Genomic DNA, 26,280 nt, shown 5'->3' with positions numbered 1-26,280 from the left:
AAGTTTGAAATTGCTTACATTTTAAAATGTGTAGTAAAAAGAATGAATTCACATAAACAAAATATAAAATACATAGTCAAGAATAACAATAAAACCAATATAACAAAAACATAGAAATTAAACACAAGAAGCCCAGAGAAATAGACTAAATGCAGCCTATGAAAAAATGTTATAGAAATATTAATGTGTGGTTTATAAGGGCATTTTTGCCTTGGGGAAAGACCTTAGGGTCCAGTGTGTTAGTGGGTATGACTGTTAAGCTGCTTGTATATGTACACTATGTTGCTCTAAACTCACATTAAATTTGAACTTAATATTTCCATTTGTACAAGGTGCCTAAGATATTCTCACAATGAGGTCATGTGACTCAAGTTGATTATATAAGAGATTCAGTTTAAAGCTGCTGGGCTCCGATTCCCATCTCGACAGACAAGATACTATCATCCTTGAGAACAAACGCTGATTAAACACTGGGACTATGCCTGGTTGGCTTTGCTTAGCATCATTGTGGTGTAACATTTTATGTCACTTTAATGTACATAAGTCCTTACATTTGATGTACTTCATGTATTAGTTTCTATTACTACGGAACACATTTTGCTCAAATGGTTAATGTATTTTTGCAGGAGAAGGACACCGAAATAAACGCTCAAAAAAGCAAGTATGCTCTTTATTCTCTTTTTACTTTTCTATTATATATATAAACGTTATGTTTGATTTGTACAAGTGATTGTTAGTATTTAATGTTGTACTCATATTGCACCTCTTGTTTCTTTTCTCTTTGTGTTTTGGGGATTTAGAACAACCATGCAATGAGAAACAGAAAGATGCCTAATGTATAAAAATGCTCATTACTGTTTCACCGATCACTATTAGCGATTCTAAAATGTTGCTTTTTCCCCTCTCTTTCAGGTCTTTCAGCAATTTAAACAGAATGGAAAGCAACAAGACAAGTGATATCATAGAGATCCAAGGCTTTGACATATCTCCAGAGTTCATCTACCCTCTTTTTTTCTTACTGCTGTTTGTGTACCTAACTTTGCTCTTTTCTAACATTGGCGTCCTAGCGCTTATCATCACTGAGAAGAGTTTGCACCAGCCCATGTACATTCTCTTTTGTAACCTGTCTGTCAATGATCTAATAGGAAACACAGTGCTACTGCCCCAGCTTATGGCTCACATCATCTTGACAGAACGCTTCATCACCTACAACCAGTGTGTGGTCCAAGCCTTCTACAGCCACACGTTTGGATCAGCCTCACATATGATCCTGATTATTATGGCAATTGACAGATACGTGGCGATATGTCATCCTTTGAGATACAGCTCAATCATGACCACCAAAACTGTGGTTGGGCTGTCAGCCAGTGCTTGGGGGGTGTCACTGGTGCTGGTGTCTGTTTTGATAGGTCTGACAGTGAGACTCTCCCGTTGTAGATCCTTTATACAAAACGCTTATTGTGACAACGCATCGCTCTTCAAGCTTTCATGTGAGGATGTGTCCATTAACAATATTTATGGACTTTTCTTCACTGTACTGCTTTTTGGTTGCTCAATGGGAGGTATTGCTGTCACATACTTCAGAATAGCTGTCATTTGCTGGGTCAACAAAAACAAAGAGTTGAACAACAGAGCACTTCAAACCTGTGCCAGCCACCTTGTTCTATATCTCATCATGCTCTGGTCAGGGTTCTTAACAATCATATTGCATCGTTTCCCAAATTACCCAGATTTAAGGAAAATTGCTTACATTTTATTCCATGTGGTCCCTGCTAATTTAAATCCGATAATTTATGGGATGTACACAAGGTCATTGCGTGAAAAAATAATTCAAATTCTGCAAAGAAAAGTGACTCCAACCTAATCTGTCTTATGTTCATACTGTGCATATCTGTATCTGGAACATAATAATATGTGATGAAGTTCTTTTTGCATAAACTTCTCCTCAATCTTATCAATCATAAAAAGGAATTTACTGTTATCAAAGTAAATGTGGTTAATGGATGAATACAACACGGCAAATTACTTTATCCCTCATAATGTGACGACAATAGAATGAACGTCTCAGCACAACAAATCTGTGTATATTGTTCTCCGAGAGTTGCAGGTGTAATAGTAATGTTTCATGTAATGTAGATATTGACAGACAGACATACATTGAAAAAATGGTAATACTGTGTGTCATAAGTCTACATTACAATACATTTTATTAAATAATACTTGTACTAATAATGGTATTATACAAATATATTTAGCTTACAGAAATATCCAACACACAAACACTATTCAAGCCTAAAATATATATAAACATAAAAGATTCCAAATTACTAAAAAACGTGTTTGGCCTGATAAAGCTGTATAGACAAATTATTTACAACCTTTATTTTACTCTTCCATGTATCCAAAATTGTTTAAACACAGTTCTGATGATTAAGCATTTTTTCTCCCTTTGGTTTGAGATTATAGTCATAGCCTGTTTTGCCAGATCAGATTAAAAGGCATCAGATTGAAGTACATGGTGCTGTAGGGCAGGGGTTTTCAACTGGTTTTGTCCCAGGGACCACCATTCGGACTAGAAAGCAATCCGCGGCCCACTGATGTGCCTGCGCGTGCGCGTGTGTATTTGGTGTTACATGCATAGCTCAATGCATGAAACATGAAAGAGAGGCCACGCAGATTTTATAATAATAAAAGTAGATTTATTAAATTAAATTAAAGATTATTTTAAAGAAAGAATAAAGAATAATAAAGTGTTGTGCAATTCAGTATTGGGAAAAGTAACTAAAAATGTCATGCAAAGTCAGTCTAGGTGTGTGACAAAACAACAACGGAGAACAAAAATCCAACAACACCGGAGAACCAAAATCCAACAAATGAAGACCAAGGCAGCCTCAACTGCTGGCTGGTCAGGGCTTTTATAACCCAGCCAGGACAGACCTGTCACCAATCACCTGCTGTAGAGACAGAGAGATTGAGAAAAGCAGAGAGAGATTGAGAAAAGCAGGGAGAGAGAACAGGCTTACCATTAACACAGGGCGGGGCCTAAACCCGCCAGGGTCGTAACAGTGAAAACATGGGAGAATTAGGCCTACCTGTCAGTGTGATATCTGGGCGTGGTGAAGTCCACACAGCCTGTCTATTCGTGGCGAAATGGTAGACAGAGACAGTCTCATGTCATTCTCTGGATCAAGCCTAGCCCTGTACTTATTCTTTAAGTACGCCAGTGTAGAAAAACCACTCTCACACAGGTATGTGGTTGGAAAGGGCAAAAGACACCTCATTGCTTTTGCAGCAAGCTGTGGAAATTCTGTCTGGCAACTTATCCAGAATTTAACAAGGGGCTGTGTGTCGTACATATGCCTCCTGACAGAGTCTGTGGACATCTCAATCAGCTTATCCTCTTCCACAGCCGTCAGACTTGACCCTACTGATGCATCGTCACTGAATGGGAGCAGGATCCACTTGCTGTCACGGCGCCACTCTTCCGAATCAGTGAAGTACTTTGCGAATTGACGCACAAGCTTCCTCAAATGCTCACATATAGTGTCGTTGATGTCAGTGCTGTCAGGGTATTCCTCAACTGAAGGAAACATCGCCAAGTTATTGCTCTCCACTCGTTCGATCCACTTTGACATTTTTTTCACAAATGCGTCGAGCTTCTCGTAGAGCTGCATGACGTTTGCATCTCTCCCTTGCATGGAGCTGTTCAACTTGTTCAGCTCTGCAAAAACATCTGTGAGGTACGCCAGCTTAGTTAACCAGTAACTATCGTTGAAATTGGAAGCCAGATCAGAATGCTTCTCGCACAAGAACTCGTAGATAGCTCCGCGTAGTTCAAACACACGGGCGAGCACAGCGCCGCGAGACAGCCAACGCACCTCTGAATGATAAAGGAGAGAGCTGTGTTCACTTCCCAAGTCATGGCATAGGGATGAAAACAGGCGTGTATTCAATGCGTTTCGTTTTATGAAGTTGACCGTCTTGACAACGACATCAAACACACCACTGAGCTCAACACTGAGATCTTTGGAGGCGAGAGCCTCTCTATGAATCAGGCAGTGTGTCCAAATTACCCCCGGAGCCACCCTCCTTACATGCGCAAACAGTCCAGTCTTGCTGCCACTCATGGCTCGGGCCCCATCGCTGCCTAATGCAACGCACCTCTGCCACGAGATATTGTGCTCCGTGAAAAAATCGTCCAGTGCTTTAAATATTTCTACACCGGTAGTTCGCCCGGGCAGTGGTTTGCAAAAAAGAAATTCCTCGCACATAGTGCCACTGTCCTCGTATCGCACAAATGTTAACAGTTGCGCATCATTAGTAACATCTGTCGTCTCGTCGATTTGAAGGGAAAACAGAACTGTCTGAAGTTTTGCCATCAGCTGGTCTTTGACATCATTTGCCATTTCCCCAATTCGTCTTCCGATTGTGTTGTCTGACAACGGAATAGTTTTTAATTTGTTGGCACATTCTTCGCTTACCATAGCTCTGCACATATCTATGGCTGCTGGCAATATAAGCTGCTCTGCAATGGTATGGGGCTTCTTACTTTTTGCAACCCTGAGAGCGACCAGATACGATGCTTTCAGTGCGTTTTCATTTATTTTTGCACTCTTCCTCATGGTAGCCTGCTGTCCTTTGAAATCACGCAACATCTGTTGCATGTACTCAACGGGTTTGGCCTTCAAGTGGACGTGATGCGTCTCCATATGCCGCGTAAGTTTCGACGGCTTCATAGCTTCATTACAGAGAATTGTTGAACATACGAAACACAGTGGTACCTCCTCTCCTGCTCTGTCTGTCGTCACTGTGAATCCATATTTAACATATTCCTCATTGTATTTTCTTTTTCGTCTTTTTTGCGAAGTTGACGCTTCGGAAGCCTGTCCTTGCCCTATCGTGGCGGCCTGTCCCTCTGTCGTGGCAGCCTGACCCTCTGTCATGGCAGCCTGTCCCTCTGGCACTTTCCTCACTACAAAACGATCCATTGGTGCTAGATATATAGCTAGACTAGTACATATGTAACAAATGTTTGCTGTACTACAACCTATCTTAAAATACTCTCGTCGGCTATGCTTATAAATGTGTGTCAACTTTGCTCGCAAGACTGTACGTAATGAATAATAAGTGAGGTTAGCGACGCAACTCATTACCATTAGCGAATCACAGGCTACCATAGACTGGATAGGCGCAAGGCTACATTCTGTCAGCTTGAATTTCCTTTATATTATTTTAAACATATTTTTCACGATATGTAACGGTATTCTGGAAATGTGTTGAAATATCAAAGCGAATTTATATTTAAAAAAAACAATGGTGAACTGATCAACATAGGCTCTTGTCACGGACCACATGCAATGCCGCCGCGGACCACCAGGGGTCCGCGGACCACCGGTTGAAAACCCCTGCTGTAGGGGATTTAACAGATAATCCATATAAGCTTTATTGAGATATTGTTTTCTCCTTCTATGATTGTATGTACAGAACCTTTGCTGGTTATATCTCTTAACATATTTACTATTCTGTAAAGCTGTGTGATTCTCTCCCTTAAGATTCATGTCATGAAAGTAAAGTCACTTTTTCCCAATGAGGGATAAATACAAAACATAATATTTTCTACCTCCTAAAGTCTTTTACAAATGTCAATTATACCATTTTATGTATGTATTTATTTTGCAAATTTAAACTGAACCCCCTCTATATTCTTGAAAAAGTTCAGTTAGGCTTCACTATGTCATGTTTGGTGTGTGTTATTCATTTCATCATTGTATTGCTGTACTGTATCAGTAAAAATATGTATGGGTTAAAATTGCTTTGAAGCGTTTACCCTGCGTTAGAGACACATTTTCCATTACCTATAATGTCAATAAATAGAAAAAATATGTTTGATTACCACATTTATTTATCACTTTACGCTGCTTTTTGTATCCCTTGGCCAATTATTTTAGAAACAAATAAATAAATGTATGGACACAAATCAATATTTTACTATTAAAAAATAAAATCACAACATTGTGGAAATAGCGTTGGCAGAAAAATGTATGGATTTGGTGCATTGGGCCCTGAGTTTGGGATTGCAAGTTATCCACAACAACACTTATTTACAAAAAGGTATTTAAGATCTAAATTTACTTACTATTAGGACTGCATTAGGGTGAATGATCACATGGTCTGCAGCAGAGATGGGAGTAAGTCACACATATGCAAGTCTCAAGCAAGTCTCAAGTCTTAACCTTCAAGTCTCAAGCAAGTCTCAAGTCATTTTTGTGAGAGTCGAGTCAAGTCAAGTCAAGTCATAGCTTAGGTCAAGCAAGTCACAAGTCAAGTCATAGAAATATAATAAGCTGGAAGACAACCATCTTAAAACTTTAAGAGACTGCAGCCTAAGTTTTATGTAGCCCTCATTTGCAAAAAAGGGCTAACAAATAGAGGAAGGGGATATAAGGCTAAAGAATAATTATAAATACTCACTAGGACCAGCAGGATCAGAATTACTAGGAACGACTACAGGGCCTGGTGTACCAAACAATAATTACCAGACAGAGTACTCAACACAGTAGTTTGTCTTGGGAACAGCAGCACACCACTTCCTTTTATTTACAACCATTTTTTCAATATGTTGCAAAAGACAGTCCTTTTTTTTAATGTGTTGCAAAAGACAGAAGACAAAGAAGTGCAAGAAGGAATGAACTTGAACAAATACAACTTCTATGTCCACTACTCCTTCAAAAAGGCCTCACTCTCTCACTCTGCTGTGGATGATTAAAGCTGTAGGTATTGCTTGGAGTTCTTGAAGTCATAAACTGCGATATCATTGTTATTGGTGTCAAATGTGTCCTTAGTAGTGATGTACTCGTCAAATCTAGACAGAGGGGAGAAGTGCAAAAAAACTACTTTTAGCTCATGTTTTCATTGCATAATATTCCATTAATAAATACCATACGGAAATGAAATGGAGACACTTATATACTACGATTTACTCTTGAAAGTGGCCCATTTCTCATTTATGTCATACATCTCTCATATATTATATACTTATACATACATTTACAGTAATAGGGTTTGTGCATGTTGTTTGGCTGTTATACTTTATATATGATTTAACAAATAAAAAGCAGCTAGCGCTAACAAGCTAACAGCTACATTGATGTGGTAGACTTTGGACTAGCAACTAGCGCTAGCTAGGCCTGATCTGCCAAGTGAATCAATCTGGCAATTTCAGATAAACTGCCGTATTTCAGTCAAATTGTCTGTTATTTGATAGGCGGGATCAATGTGAAACTAAGTCAACATGATTAAAACTTAATGTGATGCAAACAGTAAGCTCTTGTCACGTTTGACTGATGGAGATGGGATGTTAGCTGCCAGCTAACGTTAGATTAACAACAATGTGAAATTAGCTAGAGACATTACTTACTTTTCTTTGTGTAGTACTTTTCTTTGCGCTACACACCTTGCACACGGCGAATCGTTTCTTTTGTTGAGTTGAATAGTCTTTAAATCCAAATTTTATGATTTTGGGAACACTGGCTGCAGTAGCAGCAGAACTGGTAGCACCTTCCATCTTCCAAACCCCGACCGCTCTACTGTAGATGGCGGGCGCATCACCTAGTAGAGATTACTGGTTGCCAGGTTCGCCCACATGCAACAGGAAACATCCAATCGAAAATATTTTTTATTATTATTATTCACCAATTAACCAAGACAGCAATGACTTGTCGAGTCATTGCATGCAAGTCTAAGTCAAGTCTCAAGTCATGAGTAGCAAGTCCAAGTCAAGTCGAGTCTTTTCTCACTGTTGATCAAGCAAGTCACAAGTCCTCAATCTGGCGACTTAAGTCTGACTCGAGTCAAGTCACTAGACTCGAGTCCCCCATCTCTGGTCTGCAGACTATGTTCTAAGACATAAGGAAAAAGTGCAATCTGAATCTAAATTAAACAACTGCTAAGTATTATACTTCATGAATTCTTATAAATTGTAATAATCTCGGTGTTGGGTACAACCTTAACACTCTCATTCAGTCTAACTTCTCAGGTCTGCAGTTAAATGACTTTGCCCATGATGAGAAGGCTCATTAAAAACACCATGATGAAAAATATCCACATGAAGAAGCGATCTAAAACTTTGGCTACTTTCTTCCACTCCCCAGTCCTTTTCTGCGTTGCCCTCTGATCCCTGTAACAGTTGGCTATGTACTCGATGTTACGCATCAGTTGCCTCTCTTTGCTTTGACTGTTGCAGGAATCGTCTCTGTCTTTTCTCTCTCCATCACTCACACCCCCCTTGCGACATCTCCTCTGACCCAGGGAATCTCCACAGTCCATGCTCATGAAAATGCCATTCTTCCAAGTGCAGTAGTTGTTGGTGGGGTTTTTCCCAATGGAGCCGCCTGGGCTCATCATCTGATCCATGTCCTCCCTCTCTTCTGTGGCCATGGAGCCCACTGTCTCTTGTCCTTTCTCCATTTTGCAGACACAGTCCTCTCTGCCTGGTCCTGCCTGACCATTCATGGTGCAGTTGGTGTTCTTGACATGTGGAGGCACCTGCTTCTCGGGCTGTGGTGAAAAGCAGTTCTCCTCAACTTCATAAACAAAGCAGTGTATGTAAGTGGTGTATGTTCATGATGAAGATGGTCAGTGCAGTGGAGGCAGTGACCATGGTCATTATTGCAATGTAGTACTTTCCTGTGGATGAAAAAGAGAACATCAACATAGAGTTCTAACGCGTCATCATCGCAAGTGTTTGGATTTCACCATATTCTTTTTGCCCTCACCAATAAGTGGCACATTCTCAGAGGGTGGCATGATCTCTGCCACCAACAGCTGAAAGACAGTTAGTGCCAGCATAACTGTGACACCCAAAGACACCTTCTCTCCAGAATCAGCAGGCAGGTAAAAGCCCAGGACTGGTGTTCACCAGTGCCAGAATGTGGAGGGCCTCCTGAGAGAACACATTCTCTGAGAGGCCCACAACCACAGGTTCTCCACCAAGCTCAACAAGGCGGCCTGTTGATTTAGGCCACTGTGCTGCGGTTGTCGCTCCTCACCAGCATATGTTTTCCCTGTATTAAGGGTTTTCAGTGCTGTAGGACTACTGCCTTTAGCTCAATAAGGTTGATGTTGTGGGTCTCTGCCTGAGACCAGGCACCACCTAGAGCTTTCCCTAGGCAGGTCCCCCACCTCATCCTGTCACGGACGCATCTGCGAAAACCTTTACGTAGGAGGTCACCCATCCCAGTGGAGTCCCCCTTTGCAGACCCTTTGGGGACTCCCAGTATCTGAGGTTGCCCTCCAGTGCGGGGGGAGGGCAACCTCAATGTGCATGGGGACAGGGTGTAGCCGAACAGTAGCCTGTTGTACTCATAGGCTATCCCCTGGAAGGCAAAACGCAAACACTTTCTGTGCTTTGAGTGGACAGTCCATTGGTTTCCTGCTGAGAACCATGGCCTCAGATTTAGAGGTGCTGATCCTCTTCCCAGCTGCTTCACACACGGCCGCGAACCGATCCAGTGAGTGCTGAAGGTCACAGACCGATGAAGCCATTAGGACCACATCATCTGCAAAAAGCAGTGGTGCAATCCTTGGCCCACCGAACTGCAGACCCTCTCCCCCACGACTACGCCTCGAATTCCTTTCCATGAATATCACAAACAGGATTGGTGACAAAGCGCAGCCCTGGCGGAGGCCAACCCTCACTGGAAATCGGTCCAACGTGCTACCGAGAAGCCGGACACAGCTCTCACTTTAGGTGTACAAAGATTGGATGGCCCTGACTAGAGACTGTAAGAATAATCAATATAATGTGACGGAACATTAAAAGATATAATTCACTGTTTCTGGACGGACCAGATTTTTATGCTTCTGGTCATACCGGGGGGTTGGACTCTATTCTTCTCCGGAGTTGCCCAAGGTGTGAGGCATCGAGCGGGTGTGGGGATACTCACAAGCCCCCGGTTGAGTGCCGCTTTGTTGGAGTTTACCCAACGACGAGAGGGTTGCCTCCCTGCGCTTGCGGTTTATGGGGGGGAAAACTCTGACTGTTGTGTGTGCTTATGCACCAATCAGCAGTTCAGAGTATTCAGCCTTCTTGGAGACCCTGAAAGAAGTCCTGTATGGGGCTCCTGAAGGGGACTCCTTAGTCTTGCTGGGAGTCTTCAACGCACACGTGGGCAATGATGGAGACACTTGGAGGGGCGTGATTGGGAGGAACGGCCCCCCTGATCTGAACCGGAGTGGTGGTTTGTAACTGGACTTCTGTGCTAGTCATGGATTGGCCATAACAAACACCATGTTCGAAAATAAGGATGCTCATAAGTGTACGTAGTACCAGAGCACCCTAGGCAGAAGGTCCATGATCGATTTTGTTATCGTATCATCGGACCTGAGGCCTCATGTTTTGGACACTCGGGTGAAAAGAGGGGCGGAGTTGTCAACTGATCACCATCTGGTGGTGAGTTGTGTCGAGTGGCAGGGGAAGCCTCTGGACAGACCTGGTAAGCCCAAACGTGTAGTGCGGGTGAACTGGGAACATCTGGAGGAATCCCAAGTCGAGGAGGCCTTCAACTCACACCTCCGGCGGAGCTTTTCAGGTATCCCTGTGGAGGCTGGGGACATTGAACCAGAGTGGGCAGTGTTCAAAGCCTCTATTGCTGAAGCTGCGGCGGGGAGCTGCGGTCTCAAGGTCTTAGGTGCTTCAAGGGGTGTTAACCCTCGAACCTCTTCGTGGACACCGGTGGTCAGGGAAGCCGTCCGCCTGAAGAAGGAGGCCTTCCGGGATATGATATCCCTGGGTACTCCTGATGCAGTTGCAAGGTATCGACAGGCCCGAAGGGCAGCAGCCTCAGCCGTGACCGAGGCAAAGCAGTGGGTGTGGGAGAAGTTCGGAGAAGTCATGGAGAAGGACTTTCGGTCGGCACCAAAGTTGTTCTGGAAAACCATCCGACACCTTAGGATGGGGAAGCAGGGAACCATCCAAGATGTGTACAGTAAGGATTGGATGCTGTTGACCTCAACTGATAGTGTGTTAGGGCGGGGTAAAGAACATTTTAGGAACTCCTGAACCCGACAACTCCGCCCTCTATGTTAAAGGTGGAGCTTGAGTATGAAGGGGGATCAACTCCAATCTCACGGGGGGAAGTCACTGAGGTAGTTAAACAGCTCCACAGTGGCAAAGCCCCGGGGGTGGATGAGATCCGCCCAGAAATGCTGAAGGCTCTGGGTGTTGAGTGACTGTCATGGTGGACTCGTCTCATCAACATTGCGTGGAAGTCGGAAACAGTACCGAAGGAGTGGCAGACCGGGGTGATGGTTCCTCTTTTTGAAAAGGGGGATCAGACGGTGTGTGCCGATTACAGAGGCATCACATTACTCAGCCTCCCCGGGAAAATTTACTTTAACGTACTGGAAAGGAGGGTCCGACCGATTGTTGAACCTCAGATTGAAGAGGAACAATGTGGTTTTCGTCCTGGTCGTGGAACGACGGACCAGCTTTTTACTCTCGCAAGGATCCTGGAGGGGGCCTGGGAGTACGCTCATCCGGTCTATATGTGCTTTGTGGATTTGGAGAAGGCGTATGACCGGGTTCCCAGGGAGATACTGTGGGAGGTGCTGCGGGAGAATGGGGTGAGGGGGTCTCTACTCAGGGCCATCCAATATCTGTACTACCAAAGCGAGAGCTGTGTCCGGGTCCTCGGTAGCACGTCGAACCGATTTCCGGTGAGGGTTGGCCTCCGCCAGGGCTGCGCTTTGTCACCAATCCTGTTTGTGATATTCATGGAAAGGATTTTGAGGCGTAGTCATGGGGGAGGGGGTCTGCAGTTCGGTGGGCTAAGGATTGCACCATTGCTTTTTGCAGATGATGTGGTCCTAATGGCTTCATCGGTCTGTGACCTTCAGCACTCACTGGATCGGTTCGCGGCCGAGTGTGAAGCGGCTGGGAAGAGGATCAGCACCTCCAGAGGCCATGGTTCTCAGGAGGAAACCGAGGAACTGTCCACTCCAGGTAGAGAATGAGGCCTTACCTCAAGTGAAGGAGTTGAAGTATTTCGGGGGCTTGTTTTCGAGTGAGGGAACAATGGAGCGTGAGATGGGCCGGAAAATCGGAGCAGCGGGAGCAGTACTGCCTTCGCTTTACCGCACCGTTGTGACGAAAAGAGAGCTGAGCCAGAAGGCAAAGCTCTCTGTCTACCGGGCCATCTTCGTTCCTACCCTCACCTATGGTGTTGAAGGATGGGTCATGACCGAAAGAACGAGATTGCGGATACAAGCGGCCGAAATGGGATTTCTCCACAGGGTGGCTGGCATCTCCTTAGGGATAAGGTGAGAAGTTCAGTCATCCGGGAGGGACTCGGAGTAGAACTGCTGCTCCTTCGCGTTGAAAGGAGCCGGTTGAGGTGGTTCGGGCACCTAGTGAGGATGCCACCTGGGCGCCTCCCTAGGGAGGTGTTCCAGGCACGTCCAGCTGGGAAGAGACCGAGGGATAGACCTAGGACCAGGTGGAGGGATTATATATCTCTTCGCAGGCCTGGGAGCGCTTTGGAATCCCCCAGTCAGAGCTGGCTGATGTGGCCAGGGAAAGAGAAGTTTGGGGCTCTCTGCTGGAGCAGTAACCTCCGCGACCCTGATGGATAAGCGGGAGAAGATGGATGGATGGGTGGTCATACCGGATGTTATTGTTTTTAACTTCAGGGAGCATGTAGCTTATATTGTATATATGCGGCCCCCGCTGCCAACCAGTGAGAGAACACAAGACCGGAAAGAACAAAGCGTAGAAATGCCTGTCAGTGCCCAATCCGATCCTTGGTTGTTAATGTGTCCCAGGAGAAAAATGTACATTGAAACAGAGTGCCGAAGTGGCCACATCAGGCATTTGGGAACAAAGACCTTGTCCATGCAGACAAAAGAGCTGTTAGGACATTAGGACCTCAGAAAAGACTAATCATCTCACCCAAGAGGAATGGACATGATGGACCCTTGAGTTGCTTTGATAATTGATTTGACCCTCTAATTACTTTCTCTAGTCTTTCTCCTGTTTGACAGTTAAACTATTATATTTATCATAGTCATGATTATTGGTTTCAGAGATTAGTGATTTCGCCTTACAGCAATATCGGGCCTTTCTTTTCAAAGTTAACACAGTCTTTTGATACTTCAACTTCCTCACAACACACAGAATGATGAAATTGCTTACATTTTATTCCATGTGGTCCCTGCTAATTTAAATCCGATAATTTATGGGATGTACACAAGGTCATTGCGTGAAAAAATCATTCAAATTCTGCAAAGAAAAGTGACTCCAACCTAATCTGTCTGTTCATACTGTGCATATCTGTATCTGGAACATAATAACAGTTATACATATTCTTGTTTCAGTTCGAAAACATTTTTAATTTGTATATGTGATGAAGTTCTTTCTGCATAAACTTCTCATCAATCTCATCAATCATAAAAAGGAATTTACTGTTATCAAAGTAAATGTGGTTACTGGATGAATACAACACGGCAAATTACTTTAACCCTCATAATGTGACGACAATAGAATGAACGTCTCTATTGGCCCCTGCGTGCTAATGCCCAGTGATATGCTCTTTACCAACCTCTTCTGTCTTTATGCTAGTATAGCATGCAAATACCAAAACCACAATTTCCTTTTTTGTGCCTAACAGGGATTATTAATGAGCACAACAAATCTGTGTATATTGTTCTCCGAGAGTTGCAGGTGTAATAGTAATGTTTCATGTAATGTAGATATTGACAGACAGACATACATTGAAAAAATGGTAATACTGTGTGTCATAAGTCTACATTACAATACCTTATATTAAATAATACTTGTACTAATAATGGTATTATACAAATATATTTAGCTTACAGAAATATCCAACACACAAACACTATTCAAGCCTAAAATATATATAAACATCAAAGATTCCAAATTACTACAAAACGTGTTTGGCCTGATAAAGCTGTATAGACAAATTATTTACAACCTTTATTTTACTCTTCCATGTATCCAAAATTGTTTAAACACAGTTCTGATGATTAAGCATTTTATCTCCCTTTGGTTTGAGATTATAGTCATAGCCTGTTTTGCCAGATCAGATTAAAAGGCATCAGATTGAAGTACATGGTGCTGGTAGGGGATTTAACAGATAATCCATATAAGCTTTATTGAGATATTGTTTTCTCCTTCTATGATTGTATGTACAGAACCTTTGCTGGTTATAGCTCTTAACATATTTACTATTCTGTAAAGCTGTGTGATTCTCTCCCTTAAGATTCATGTCATCCACCTACTGTCACCTTATGGTATAGGGAAATATTCCGGGTCCTCCCCCATGAACGACTTAGTGGAGTTGTGAAGGGTAATGAGGGGTCCTTTGGTGAAGTGTGTGCTCCTCTGCTCAACTATCTACCTGACGAATTGACTCATCTAGTGATGAGGGGCCAGTCTTCCTTACAATGGCCACCCCCACCTGATATAAATCCGTAAGGGTCTTTTCTTACAGTGTGGCACTTACTGCTTGATGTATCACTGTTTACTGTGGGATGCTGATGTGACTGGGACTACATTAATGGGAGATGTGTGTGTATATAGAGCAATATGAGGAGGGTGCCTGCTTGCACTGTGGGGGCAGATGGAGGGCAGTTAACTGGAAGATTTGCCTGCTAAGGATAGATGGATGGCAACATTTTATTTTATTTTATTTATCTCTGTTACTGATATGATGGCAAAATGTATATTTTGTGTTTCTGTTGAAAACCAATAAAAATCTGTTAAAAAAAAAAAAGATTCATGTCATGAAAGTAAAGTCACATTTTCCCAATGAGGGATAAATACAAAACATAATATTTTCTACCTCCTAAAGTCTTTTACAAATGTCAATTATACCATTTTATGTATGTATTTATTTTGCAAATTTAAACTGAACCCCCTCTATATTCTTGAAAAAGTTCAGTTAGGCTTCACTATGTCATGTTTGGTGTGTGTTATTCATTTCATCATTGCATTGCTGTACTGTATCAGTAAAAATATGTATGGGTTAAAATTGCTTTGAAGCTTTTACCCTCCATTACCTATAATGTCAATAAATAGAAAAAATATGTTTGATTACCACATTTATTTATCACTTTACGCTGCTTTTTGAATCCCTTGGCCAATTGTTTTAGAAACAAATAAATAAATGTATGGACACAAATCAATATTTTACTATTAAAAAATAAAATCACAACATTGTGGAAATAGTGTCGGCAGAAAAATGTATGGATTTGGTGCATTGGGTCCTGAGTTTGGGATTGCAAGTTATCCACAACAACACTTATTTATAAAAAGGTATTTAAGATCTAAATCGACTTACTATTAGGACTGCATTAGGGTGAATGATCACATGGTCGGCAGACTATGTTCTAAGACATAAGGAAAAAGTGCAATCTGAATCTAAATTAAACAACTGCTAAGTATTATACTTCATGAACTCTTATAAATTGTAATAATCTCGGTGTTGGGTACAACCTTAACACTCTCATTCAGTCTAACTTCTCAGGTCTGCAGTTAAATGACTTTGCCCATGATGAGAAGGCTCATTAAAAACACCATGATGAAAAATATCCACATGAAGAAGCGATCTAAAACTTTGGCTACTTTCTTCCACTCCCCAGTCCTTTTCTGCGTTGCCCTCTGATCCCTGTAACAGTTGGCTATGTACTCGATGTTACGCATCAGTTGCCTCTCGTTGCTTTGACTGTTGCAGGAATCGTCTCTGTCTTTTCTCTCTCCATCACTCACACCCCCCTTGCGGCATCTCCTCTGACCCTGGGAATCTCCACAGTCCATGCTCATGAAAATGCCATTCTTCCAAGTGCAGTAGTTGTTGGTGGGGTTTTTCCCAATGGAGCCGCCTGGGCTCATCATCTGATCCATGTCCTCCCTCTCTTCTGTGGCCATGGAGCCCACTGTCTCTTGTCCTTTCTCCATTTTGCAGACACAGTCCTCTCTGCCTGGTCCTGCCTGACCATTCATGGTGCAGTTGGTGTTCTTGACATGTGGAGGCTCCTGCTTCTCGGGCTGTGGTGACAAGCAGTTCTCTCCAACTTCATAAACAAAGCACATTCTGGCCAAGTACTGCAGAATGACTTTCTTGGCCCACTTGGGAACAGGCTTGGCATCCGGGCCACAGTGGTGTATGTTCATGATGAAGATGGTCAGTGCAGTGGAGGCAGTGACCATGGTCATCGTTGCAATGTAGTACTTTCCTGTGGATGAAAAAGAGAACATCAACATAGAGTTCTTACGCATCGTCATCGCAAGTGTTTGGATTTCACCATATTATTTTTACCCTCACCAATAAGTGGCACATTCTCAGAGGGTGGCATGATCTCTGCCACCAACAGCTGAAAGACAGTTAGTGCCAGCATAACTGTGACACCCAAAGACACCTTCTCTCCAGAATCAGCAGGCAGGTAAAAGCCCAGTGGAGCCAGAAAAGAGATCATTACACATGGTATAAGCAGGTTAAAGACATAAAATGAAGCTCTTCTCTGCAGTTTCAGTGTGTATGTCACATCAGGGTAAGGCTCAGCACAGCAGCCATACTGAATAATGTTCTTCTTGGCCGGCATACCCAACACCTCCCATTCCACATTGTCCACCAGGTCGGCCAGGTCAGCGCTCTCCATAGCATTCAGGATGTCCAGCTGGTTTCCGTTGTATGTCCAGGAGCCATATGTAAACCTGCACTGCTGAGCATCAAAGGGGAAGAAAGACACGTCCACTTTGCAGGAGCTCTTTGTGATAGCAGGGGAATCCCACATGATCTGACCATCATGCCGGATCACTACATTGGTGTCCATGGAGCCTTTGAAATGGTCATCAGCACTGGAAAAAACAAGAAACATTGGGTATCGAACCAAGAGCAAATTGATTTGTCGATACCATAAAAACAAAATAAAAATGAGCAGTTGTAATGTCCTTAGCAGGTCTAGACAACTTGAAAAGTTGATCAGGATACAAAGGCACAAGTATACCAACTGAGGGAAGAGTCAACACATTTATGCACGCTGTACTCATTCCTCAGTGTTTTTTTGTCTGCTTTTCATGTCTTTTCAATTATGTTGATTGTTTCTGTTTATATCTGTCAGCATTTGATAAGTGTTGATAGTGTGAGATGTTATAATTTAATGTCATCAGAGGCAACTCTAGGAGTAAATGCACACTGGACTCACAAATACTAAGGTGATTCATTCCTCCTTACTCTTACCTACTCCTCTTTGTCAAACATGTGGTACCCCTGTCTTAATTGTAAAGTTGACATTGCCTTTGTTTAAAAAGCAGACAAAGGCCTGGACACTCCTGTTAATAATGGCTTCAAGGAATGTTCAGCTTGTGTCTTTTATACCAACCATAAATGAGCCACTCTGATTAACCCAATACCAATCCGACCTACTTGTTATATAGGACAATATCAGGTCTCCATACATAACTACTAGGTATGCGGATGGTATCGAGTCCATCGTAATCATCTTTATTCCATTGAACGTGTGAATCAACCCACACTTGCCGTATCCATAAATATGCAGTCAAAATTTGGTTTCGCTCATCCTGTAAAACATTGAAATGAATAGAAAGCAGTTGACAACAACAGGGGACACAGTGCAGCTGGAACAGAAATACGTTTTTTTTTGTTGCATGGGTACATTTTTTTAACACATACAATCTGGTGGTGACTTGTGCACTGTGGTGTGTTACCATGTCGATAATTTGTGAAAGTGTGATCTGCAGGGTCACATTCAGTATGGTGTTAGTGTCATTCACAGGCCTCAGTGCACTACTGTAGTCTGTGAATAAATCATTCAGGAGCTTCTGGGCGTATTTCCCCTGAGCACACCAACAGGCTAAGACAAAAAGATAAACAATTGATGATTAGATGTATATCACCACAAAGCACCTGTTGTATTTAATATTATTTAACAATCATTTTTTTGTCAGATACAAATGTGTATTTTCTCTCACACAATCTTTGGCTGTGATCATTTTTTTTATCAATCAATTTCCTGGCTATTGATAATCAGTACACATTAAACAATATGAATGCTGAGGAGGGTACATGAGGAGAGAAAATGTGAATCCACGACAGATGGTGAAAGGGGACTAAGAGCGATGTCAAGCTAGATCACCCTTTCTATTAAGCTCTACAGCTCTACAAAGATCAGGCAAATCTGCCATTAGGCAGCAGTGAGTTGGTCTGATCGAATTGTGGATGTGGAGTTTTGCATGTGTTGATTGAACACTCATATCTTAGACAACATGAGTATCAAATTGAGTCTTAACAGGGATATAAATCAAAACAGGCATGTGAAAGACAAACAAGGTAAAATGCCATTTTTATATATATTTTCTTATAAGAAAAGCTTTCATGCCTTCTACATTAATAATTCCAAGTAAATTGTGGAGTAAGATGAATAGTTTTAAAATGAAAACACTAGTCTATATTGTGACTGGAACTTGTTTAGAGTGTCAACAATTGATTTGGGCAGGCCAGAAGTTAACCCTGAAACGCTGTTTTGATAAAACCTCTGAACTGGATACAAGGAAAGGAAAGGATTATGATTACAGCAAATCCCTGAACTCCTGGCATCATGTTTGCAGAGTCTGGACAACAGATTGTATGAAAAAGGAATGAAAATCAGAGAGGGAATAGTTGATTCATAAAATATCAAAACACTGACATTAATTTAAAAAACAAAACGCATCCAAAACAAATCAAAGTTGTTCAATGCTCAATTATTTCAATGATCATTTTTTAGCATCTCATCGTCATCTTTGCTGGCAGACCGTTGGAGGTTTTCTCTCTAGGATTAACTTGGCCATGAAACAATTTTAATATTATTGAAAACAAGTCTTCGATCGCACGAGGTAACCTAATAGAATGAATGAATTGGAACTTACTTGGTAAAATACCGACACACAGAAGCAAGCAGAATAGGGTTTGGGTTCTCCATCGTTTCATCTTGTTGAAACAAACTATCCTGATCCAAATACCATTTGACCCACTATGTGCCTTTCAGTTTTTAGAGTTTTTTCACTAAAAAGAATCCAAACAGAAATTAAATCAGACTGAGAGCGACTGCAGCTGTAGGAGTACTGCACTCCACCAAGTGCTGCTAAGAGACAGTAGTAGAGAGGCGGGGCAGCAGCACCACATGTTAACCACAAACACTAGGACCATCGGACTCACAAACAATTCTTTACACACACGAACTGAACACCTCCTGTAGCCTATGTCTCTGATATGTGTATTTTTAAAAATGCATTAAAACAAATATCCTTTGTTCTGCAGCACACTACAGAGCTCTCAGCCTCGTCACCCAATACATCTGATTTTATGTTGTAGCCATAAGAAACACATTGTATGCATTATTTAAAGCGTGGTTTGTGATCTGTGCATCACTTTTTGATAGGCTGCGCGGCCCATACGTAGCATCACCAATCTCCTCCGCTTGCTTTCTCTTCCGGGTGCGGATGTTTTTCACGCCCCTTTTTTCCCATTTCAACAAGGAGGATGCTGCATCCGCGGGACTGTTATCGTTTTCTGGGGCCATGCAAAACATTTTTTTAATGTACAAGACAGGATGATCCCCAGCTCTGATTAAGGATTTCCACCTTATTGCTGGTACCGAAAATGCAGGTCCATCCTTCAGTCTGATATCATGAATTTGATGGTAATAGTGTAGTTATTGACAAGCAAATTGCGTGCAGTTATTTCTGAACAGCAAATCTGGTGAAGGTAGGTTGATCATGTTTTTTGGTCAGTAATGCATGCATGCAGGCTTGAAAAAATTCCCCCAAATAATTGAGTGAAGCCTATAACTGTGCATACATTTTACTTATCATCATTAATACCTCATAAGTAGACATTGTATTAATATTTGAAGAAAGTTATTCATATGTGTGATTTATTTATTTATTCTTGTGACAATTTTTACAGTTTCAGACATGCTGCAAGGCTCTGGTATTTTGGGGCACGACAGGCCCCTGGTCATCAGGATATCATTCAGCACCTGCGTTGTTGGCACTGTGGGCCTCCCACTGCTTGGATTAATAACTTGTGTTTTCATATCCTCGGTTTTTCATTATGAGGACTCTACTGGTACACATTGCCAGGTAATGGTCATATTTGCAATCTGACCCAACCATGTTTTCCCTTTGATGCTCCTGATATACTAAATGATTCTGTCTGTTTCCAGGTTCCTAATTACCTGCCATCCATCAGTGCCTCAATAAGCCTGAGTCCTGAGTGCCACATATGGCGGTTCTGTATCGGACTGCACTCAGCACCAAGGCTGCTGGTGGCATTTACCTACTTCAAATTCTACAAGACACGTTTTGCCTCTAAGTTCCCTGAGAGTTTGCTGACTTGCCTCAACCTGGCGTTTTCCCTTTTCGAAAACCTCGGCCTCTTGCTCCTCACATATGTGTCATCTAGTGAGACATACTGTGAGTAGTACTATATTATTTGAGCGGTTTAATCAAAATATAGGTTTCCCTTGAAATACGGATCATAATGAAGCTTTAATTAAGTAACCAAAAGTTTGTATTTGATTTTAGATGTATTTAAATGTTCTGAAATGTTGTTGCTTTCAGATACAGTGTAGAGATACTCAGGTTTATTTGTGAATGGATATTGTAAATAAGTCTAACTTCTATTCTAAACTATTCATCATCTTATCATCTAAATTAGTAAACTTTCCAGGCATCAATAGATTAAGTAGTAAAAAAGGAAGGAGGAAATGGACATAGGAACAAGGAAATACATTTTTTAAAATTGTTCATATTACGTTATAGAGTTTTTACAGGCGGGTTAATGCTCTTTCACAAAGTTTAATTTTGATTGGTTACAATGAATGTGCTTTTCTGACCAAATGTGTTCTTCTCTTTGTATATTTTGTTTCTTAGTTGTACATAAGGAAGGTTTTGTCCTCTTCATTGTCAGTTCCATTATCCACATGCTCATAACCTGCCGTTTATGGAAGACTATTAAGAAGTATTCATTAAGTCCTGAGGTAAGGAATGCTAAATCATGCACCGCAGACTAAAATCCATCATGTTATTTGAGGCTTTCCAATGAAATACATGTTTCCCCCCTTGTAGGATGCAAAATCTCACTATTGGAAAGTGCGCTTCTTACTTCTCAACTTATCCTTTTGTGCTTTTGCCGGATTTTTTTTTTGGAAACACAACGTATACTGTGAATCAGGGAGTAAGTATTACATTTTTTTGATCATTTCCATCTAATTGGTGAGGGTTGATAACAGTGCTCCATGGAGAAAACACACAATTCAAAAACATATCAGTCATATTAACAGTAATGTAAAAATGTTGCTACAAAGTGCTTACCTAAATACATGTCCATATCTACATTCTGTTTTTCACAGGTTACACATTATTCGCCCTCTTTGAGTATCTGGTGGTCTTCTCCAATATGGCCTTCCATCTCACAGCAGTTTGGGACTTTAAGAGCAGGGAGGTCATGGTCATATCATCCTCAGAAGATAAAGACTTCTGACTAGAAACTCAAGGACTGAGTGCTAAATGTGCAACCACACAACCACCTGATGTGAACAGCTTTAATCCTGCACAAGGGGAAGTGGGATGAAGGCCTTTTCCATATTTCCATACAGTATATTTCCATATATTTCCATGATGTACTTTTGTCAATTGAGTGAACTAAAAGTGCATTTTCTGCCTCAGTGTCTCATCATCCGATGCCTTGACTCACATACAGCGACAAATACAGCACACTATTTCATGTTACATGACGTTTGTACACTGCAAATAAAAAGTTGTCCTACTGTACATGTGTTGAAATTGGTTAACACATCAAGTATGTTTGGCTTCTATTTGAAATACAAAAAGGGGTAAACATCAGTTAATTACTAAGTAAAGAGTGACATGGTGGAAAGCAAGACCTTCTCTTGGGCTTTCCTTTGTGTCTCGAATAGGGTCAACACACAAAAACAATGGTTTCTGACACAGATGGCAATTTCACACCATTCCCCCAAAAAAGTGCCACTCCTCCGTTGTACTTCAAATGCAGTGTTGAGTCCACTTTTGAAAACTATTGTAGTAAACCATACCCAAATTAAAATGTTCATATACATTTGTACAATATCTGCACTTGCAATAACAATATGATTGTTAGAACTCAAACTTTATACAATGCTTCACAAGAGTGAATTCTCTGTACCACATGTAACCTTAATGGCCTGTTGTAAATCTGCAGAAGCTACTATTACCACACATCAGTTACCTAACTGCGACCCAAAAGTTAATGCAGCAGTGTAGACCCAGCACTGGCCATACAAACACACATTTCTGTATTTAAAAAAAAACATTTTAATGGTTCTAAAAGCGCTTACATTACCTTTTGTTATTTTATGTAACACTTTGCCATGTAAGATGGAGAGGTAAGTATACTTTAAATATGTTGTTTGGACTTAAGGGGATGATATGCACCATAACAACATTTGAATGCTCTGAAGCCTTATGCCATCCTCCTCCCTAAACCAGAACCTGATGATGCAAGTACTGGCCAAGCACTGTGTCTTTCATATGGTTCCACCCACCCGTGTACATCATGTACTGTATGTAGGCTGTCTTGTCAAATACAGAGAGTACATGCAAATGTAAAGGCATAAATGGCCGGCATAGTTCCTTTTATAAATATGCAAATAATAAAGCAATCACATGTAAAGCATAAGATTAGAATTAACGTCATTGCCTTTACATCAGTTTTATGATTGTATACGACAAAACTCTTCAGTTCAATTTATAAAAGAATATGACCACACCAACAACACAGCGAAACTTTTGATTCAATTTAAAATCAGGTGTTATAACATTAACGATGACTGTGTATTTTTAAGCAATCGTATACATGTACAGAAACATACATGCATATTTTTTTTAATTCAAGCGTCCCAGTAAGCTATAAGAGTGTTGTCCCACTCTTGTCATCCTACTTATGACATGTTCAAAGGCCTTCAGAGAGCAAGCTATTTATTCACAGTCCTAATGACAGGTTTGCTACATACTGTAGAAGGAAGGTTGAAACGGAGTGTACTTATACTTTAACATATGTCAAATGTAGTGGCTCAAACAATCCACTAGATGGCACAATTTAGCAATTTGTTTAATTTAATTCGAAGTAATATCGAGTAGGCCTACACACTCCGGGCGTTAGGGGGCGACACTTGCTGTTAATAAGCACGAACTCTGTGGCGTAGAGTAAGAGCATCCCGCTGCCTTCACATTCTGCGGCTTTTCAGGTCTAGTCTCGGTCGGGGGAAAGACAAGTCCTGACATTTCCTCCTGCGTTTGGGAGTTCGCTGTGCTTTAACTCCGGGTGACCAGGCGTTTGCTGCGATGTTAACACAGAGCTGAAGCTACAGATCTGCTGGCTCTGATACATGACAGGTAACTTTGTGTTTTTGTAATTCAGCATTACGGTGTGTCCGTAGTTACCATATAGCCTAGCTAAAACTAACATTACAGATGCTCGCTATTAACATCCCTGTTCTGACTTGTGTCTGCTCGTTAGCTTAACGCCGACGGCGGCTAACGTTCGTCTGTTGAAAATGCAGAGTCGACACCTACCAGAAGTGAAAAAACACGGAAGCGTTTTGAGAGGGCTGTGTAGTGCTACTCCTTCTTTCTTGGATATTACACATGTCCTACTTAGCTGATATGTTAGGCTAGCTAGTTATGGAATGCCATTTAACTAACAAATAACTAAAAATGCCTATGAAATAAATTATTATTTTTAATAAATCATGACAAATAGAGTTGTTTCTAATGTAGGACAGAGATTTTAGGGACTGTTATTGAATAATGACATGTATTTAACATTGTGTCACTGGGCTTTGATTGCATAATGCCACATTTTTCTCTCTTTTTTTTCTCCCGGGACCTTTATTTTATATTTCCAATTTTCTAAAGGGACTTGTATTGCACAATGGTACATTAATTACTTTCAGGTCACATTTGTTTTAGAATTACACATTTTTTTATTTCAGGGAACTTTATTTTCAGAATTACACATTTAATTTATTTGTGTTTGTTTTGTTGTGTACTATCTCGCATTTAGTTCGTTTCAAGTGTGTGTGTTATAATAACACGTATTTATTTATGGTAACTTTAGTTAAAACATCACTTCAATGTGTTTATTTCAAGACACTTGTATTTGACAACGTCACATTTTATTTCAGTGTCATGAACATTTAGTTATTTATTTGAGGGAACCTTTATTTTTTTATAGTTTCACATTTATTTCCCATTCCTTTTTAATTTTGTATATATGCAAATTAATGAGGTGGGGTTCTCTCCCAGATTCAAGTCATAGCAACCAGATGGACAGAGCCCTATGCTGTGATTAATTTATTTAGATTACTATCCAACACCATAAGAATAACACATGCTTGTTTGTCCCAGTGTTCTTGTAGGCCTTACGTGGAATATCAGATCTAGATTTCTCTCAATCGTCACGGTCAGACTCCTGCTTGTATGTGGTTGGAGTTCTCAATGCCCAAACACCAAACCAACATCAAAGAACTATTGGCAAAAGGAGCCAACTTGCATTCATGTGCAGTTTCTTAATGGTACATAGGCTAACGCAGCTTTGTTTTATTCTATCACTTTCACTCCACTCTTGCTTACCACTGAGCTTTGTTTCAGAGGGCCATGCCTAGCAAAAATAGTCTTGGAATGATCAGATGAGAGGAAGTTAAAAAATAAAAGAGCCTCTGTGTGTGCTCTCTTGACATTTGTTTGTTTTCTTCCCTTCTGTTTTTCTTGTGCTCTCAATTGCTTAAGCATAACAGCCTATCAGAGTCATTTTTATTACATCGCAATAACTGAGGTGCCAGACTCTTACCGACATTGGAAAACGGCTGACTGTCGGCTTGATGTGTCAGGGCCAATCTTGTAGACAAACTGCTCTGATTTTCCTGTTGGGGGGATGTTTTTTATCAGAAGTTACAGTTTGACACATCTAACTCATTATGAAAGTCTATTTTCTTATGCCTCTGACGCTTCGGTGCCACTTGGTCCATTTTAGCTGTCTGTCGGCTCATGGCAGAGACCAGCAGAACAGGGAGGTCTATGCCAGCAGTTGTGTCTAAAAGGGCCAGTTTCTTTAGAGAGCGCCCTACCCTGCTGTAACCTACGGGGAAAAAAACTTGATCTTCAGTTGCTCTCAGTCTGATTCATCACAGATTACAAACAAGCTTTGGCATGGAGATAATACGCTTCTTTGATTGGTTGTTGTGCTATGGGACAACTGATGATATCACAAAAAATGACCAAACAACCATTGATCTGAGTATGTGGGTAACTGGGAAATAAGATTGGAATTATGAAGTAGAAGTCCACTGAAATAAATAAATGTGGCATCAGGCTGTTCTGTAGGCTTGTTTATGTATAATTTAATAAATGGCATTTCATATCTTCATAGTTGGGGCTTGTCAGACATCTACACACCAGACTCACACACACCAGGATGCAGTTACTTTTGATAATCTTCTTATTTTTCTCCTTGAGGCAACATGTGTGTTTAAAACATGCTGCCAAGAACCCTGAAGCGCAGCTAAACCGTCAAAATAAGGCTTAATAAGCTGACTTAGTAAAAGCCAGGTATTATCAAACAAACAAATGACTGTGTAGCATCATTTATTTGGTAAGAAGATGTATCCTGCGAAGAAGTGATGGCATGTATCCGCTCCTGCTGCAGGGGATATTTATGTAATGTTAACTAACAATATTTCTTGGTGTGTTCTAAACAGGCTGACTTAATGCAGTTTTTCTCTCCTTTTCATATGTTGTAGGAGACAAAGTAGTTTCTATTCAAGGCTATGTTCAATTGATTTACCTAGATAGAAACAATGTGAAATTGTGTTGCAAAAATGATCTGAATCATGAATGGACTCTGTTGTCTACTTTCCAGCACACACCAGTCATGGAGTTCAACAAATTGGTGACTTTGTGGATATTTTGCTTGTGTCTCGTTGGAGAAAGTTGGACTGAAAAAACAGACAATCATATTGTTGAAAATGGCGTGTCGGGTAAGTCATCAATCATAGCATTCATTTGTTGTAAGTTTTTATTATTCATGTTTTCCACCTGTTGGGGACACACTACATTCAGGTGTTGGGAGTATTAGTGTTAATGCCACATCTTTGTGATTGTGCAGGCCCTAAATGTAGACATGCTGAAAATAGTCTGCCATTAAA

General features: G+C 41.2%; 5 protein-coding genes across 8 annotated transcripts in view; 3 read left to right on the top strand and 2 right to left on the bottom strand.

The window, feature by feature from the left end:
• The first annotated feature begins 931 nt into the window (after positions 1-931).
• Positions 932-1,864, top strand: LOC134880400 (olfactory receptor 52E4-like). The gene has a single exon (XM_063907339.1). The coding sequence runs from the start codon at positions 935-937 to the stop codon at positions 1,862-1,864; it is 930 nt and encodes a 309-aa protein (XP_063763409.1). The 5' UTR covers positions 932-934.
• Positions 1,865-2,530: 666 nt separating this feature from the next.
• Positions 2,531-5,414, bottom strand: LOC134879732 (protein FAM200A-like). The gene is made up of 2 exons (XM_063906219.1): positions 3,093-5,414; positions 2,531-2,954 (listed from the first exon to the last, which is right to left on the bottom strand). The coding sequence occupies exon 1, from the start codon at positions 5,175-5,177 to the stop codon at positions 3,096-3,098; it is 2,082 nt and encodes a 693-aa protein (XP_063762289.1). The 5' UTR covers positions 5,178-5,414; the 3' UTR covers positions 2,531-2,954; positions 3,093-3,095.
• Positions 5,415-15,241: 9,827 nt separating this feature from the next.
• chrna10a (cholinergic receptor, nicotinic, alpha 10a) lies at positions 15,242-19,123 on the bottom strand. 2 transcript variants are annotated; one of them, XM_063907563.1, is made up of 5 exons: positions 18,944-19,123; positions 17,744-17,889; positions 17,442-17,596; positions 16,341-16,873; positions 15,242-16,251 (listed from the first exon to the last, which is right to left on the bottom strand). In XM_063907563.1, exons 1-5 carry the CDS (start codon positions 19,002-19,004, stop codon positions 15,551-15,553), a joined length of 1,596 nt encoding a protein of 531 aa, XP_063763633.1. In that variant the 5' UTR covers positions 19,005-19,123; the 3' UTR covers positions 15,242-15,550. The 2 variants fall into 2 exon arrangements, with proteins under 2 accessions (XP_063763633.1, XP_063763632.1); XM_063907562.1 differs by having other exon boundaries at positions 17,442-17,889.
• Positions 19,124-19,545: 422 nt separating this feature from the next.
• LOC134880592 (post-GPI attachment to proteins factor 2-like) lies at positions 19,546-21,842 on the top strand. Its single transcript, XM_063907582.1, has 6 exons — positions 19,546-19,781; positions 19,983-20,158; positions 20,242-20,491; positions 20,951-21,057; positions 21,146-21,254; positions 21,430-21,842. Exons 2-6 carry the CDS (start codon positions 19,991-19,993, stop codon positions 21,558-21,560), a joined length of 765 nt encoding a protein of 254 aa, XP_063763652.1. The 5' UTR covers positions 19,546-19,781; positions 19,983-19,990; the 3' UTR covers positions 21,561-21,842.
• Positions 21,843-23,282: 1,440 nt separating this feature from the next.
• Positions 23,283-26,280, top strand: part of stim1a (stromal interaction molecule 1a) — a 28,126-nt gene continuing 25,128 nt past the window's right edge. The window contains exons 1-3 of one of the 3 annotated variants that reach the window (XM_063906329.1): positions 23,305-23,470; positions 24,485-24,651; positions 25,995-26,112. In XM_063906329.1, coding sequence (XP_063762399.1) covers positions 24,634-24,651; positions 25,995-26,112 — 136 coding nt within the window. In that variant the 5' untranslated portion in view covers positions 23,305-23,470; positions 24,485-24,633. Of the gene's footprint in view, positions 23,471-24,484; positions 24,652-25,994; positions 26,113-26,280 lie in introns of all 3 variants that reach the window. The other 2 variants (XM_063906331.1, XM_063906330.1) reach the window with 2 other exon arrangements.

This window comes from Eleginops maclovinus, chromosome 18 (genome assembly GCF_036324505.1).
Source record: "Eleginops maclovinus isolate JMC-PN-2008 ecotype Puerto Natales chromosome 18, JC_Emac_rtc_rv5, whole genome shotgun sequence".
NCBI lineage: Eukaryota > Metazoa > Chordata > Actinopteri > Perciformes > Eleginopidae > Eleginops > Eleginops maclovinus.
This window is presented reverse-complemented; position numbering and strand designations above follow the sequence as displayed.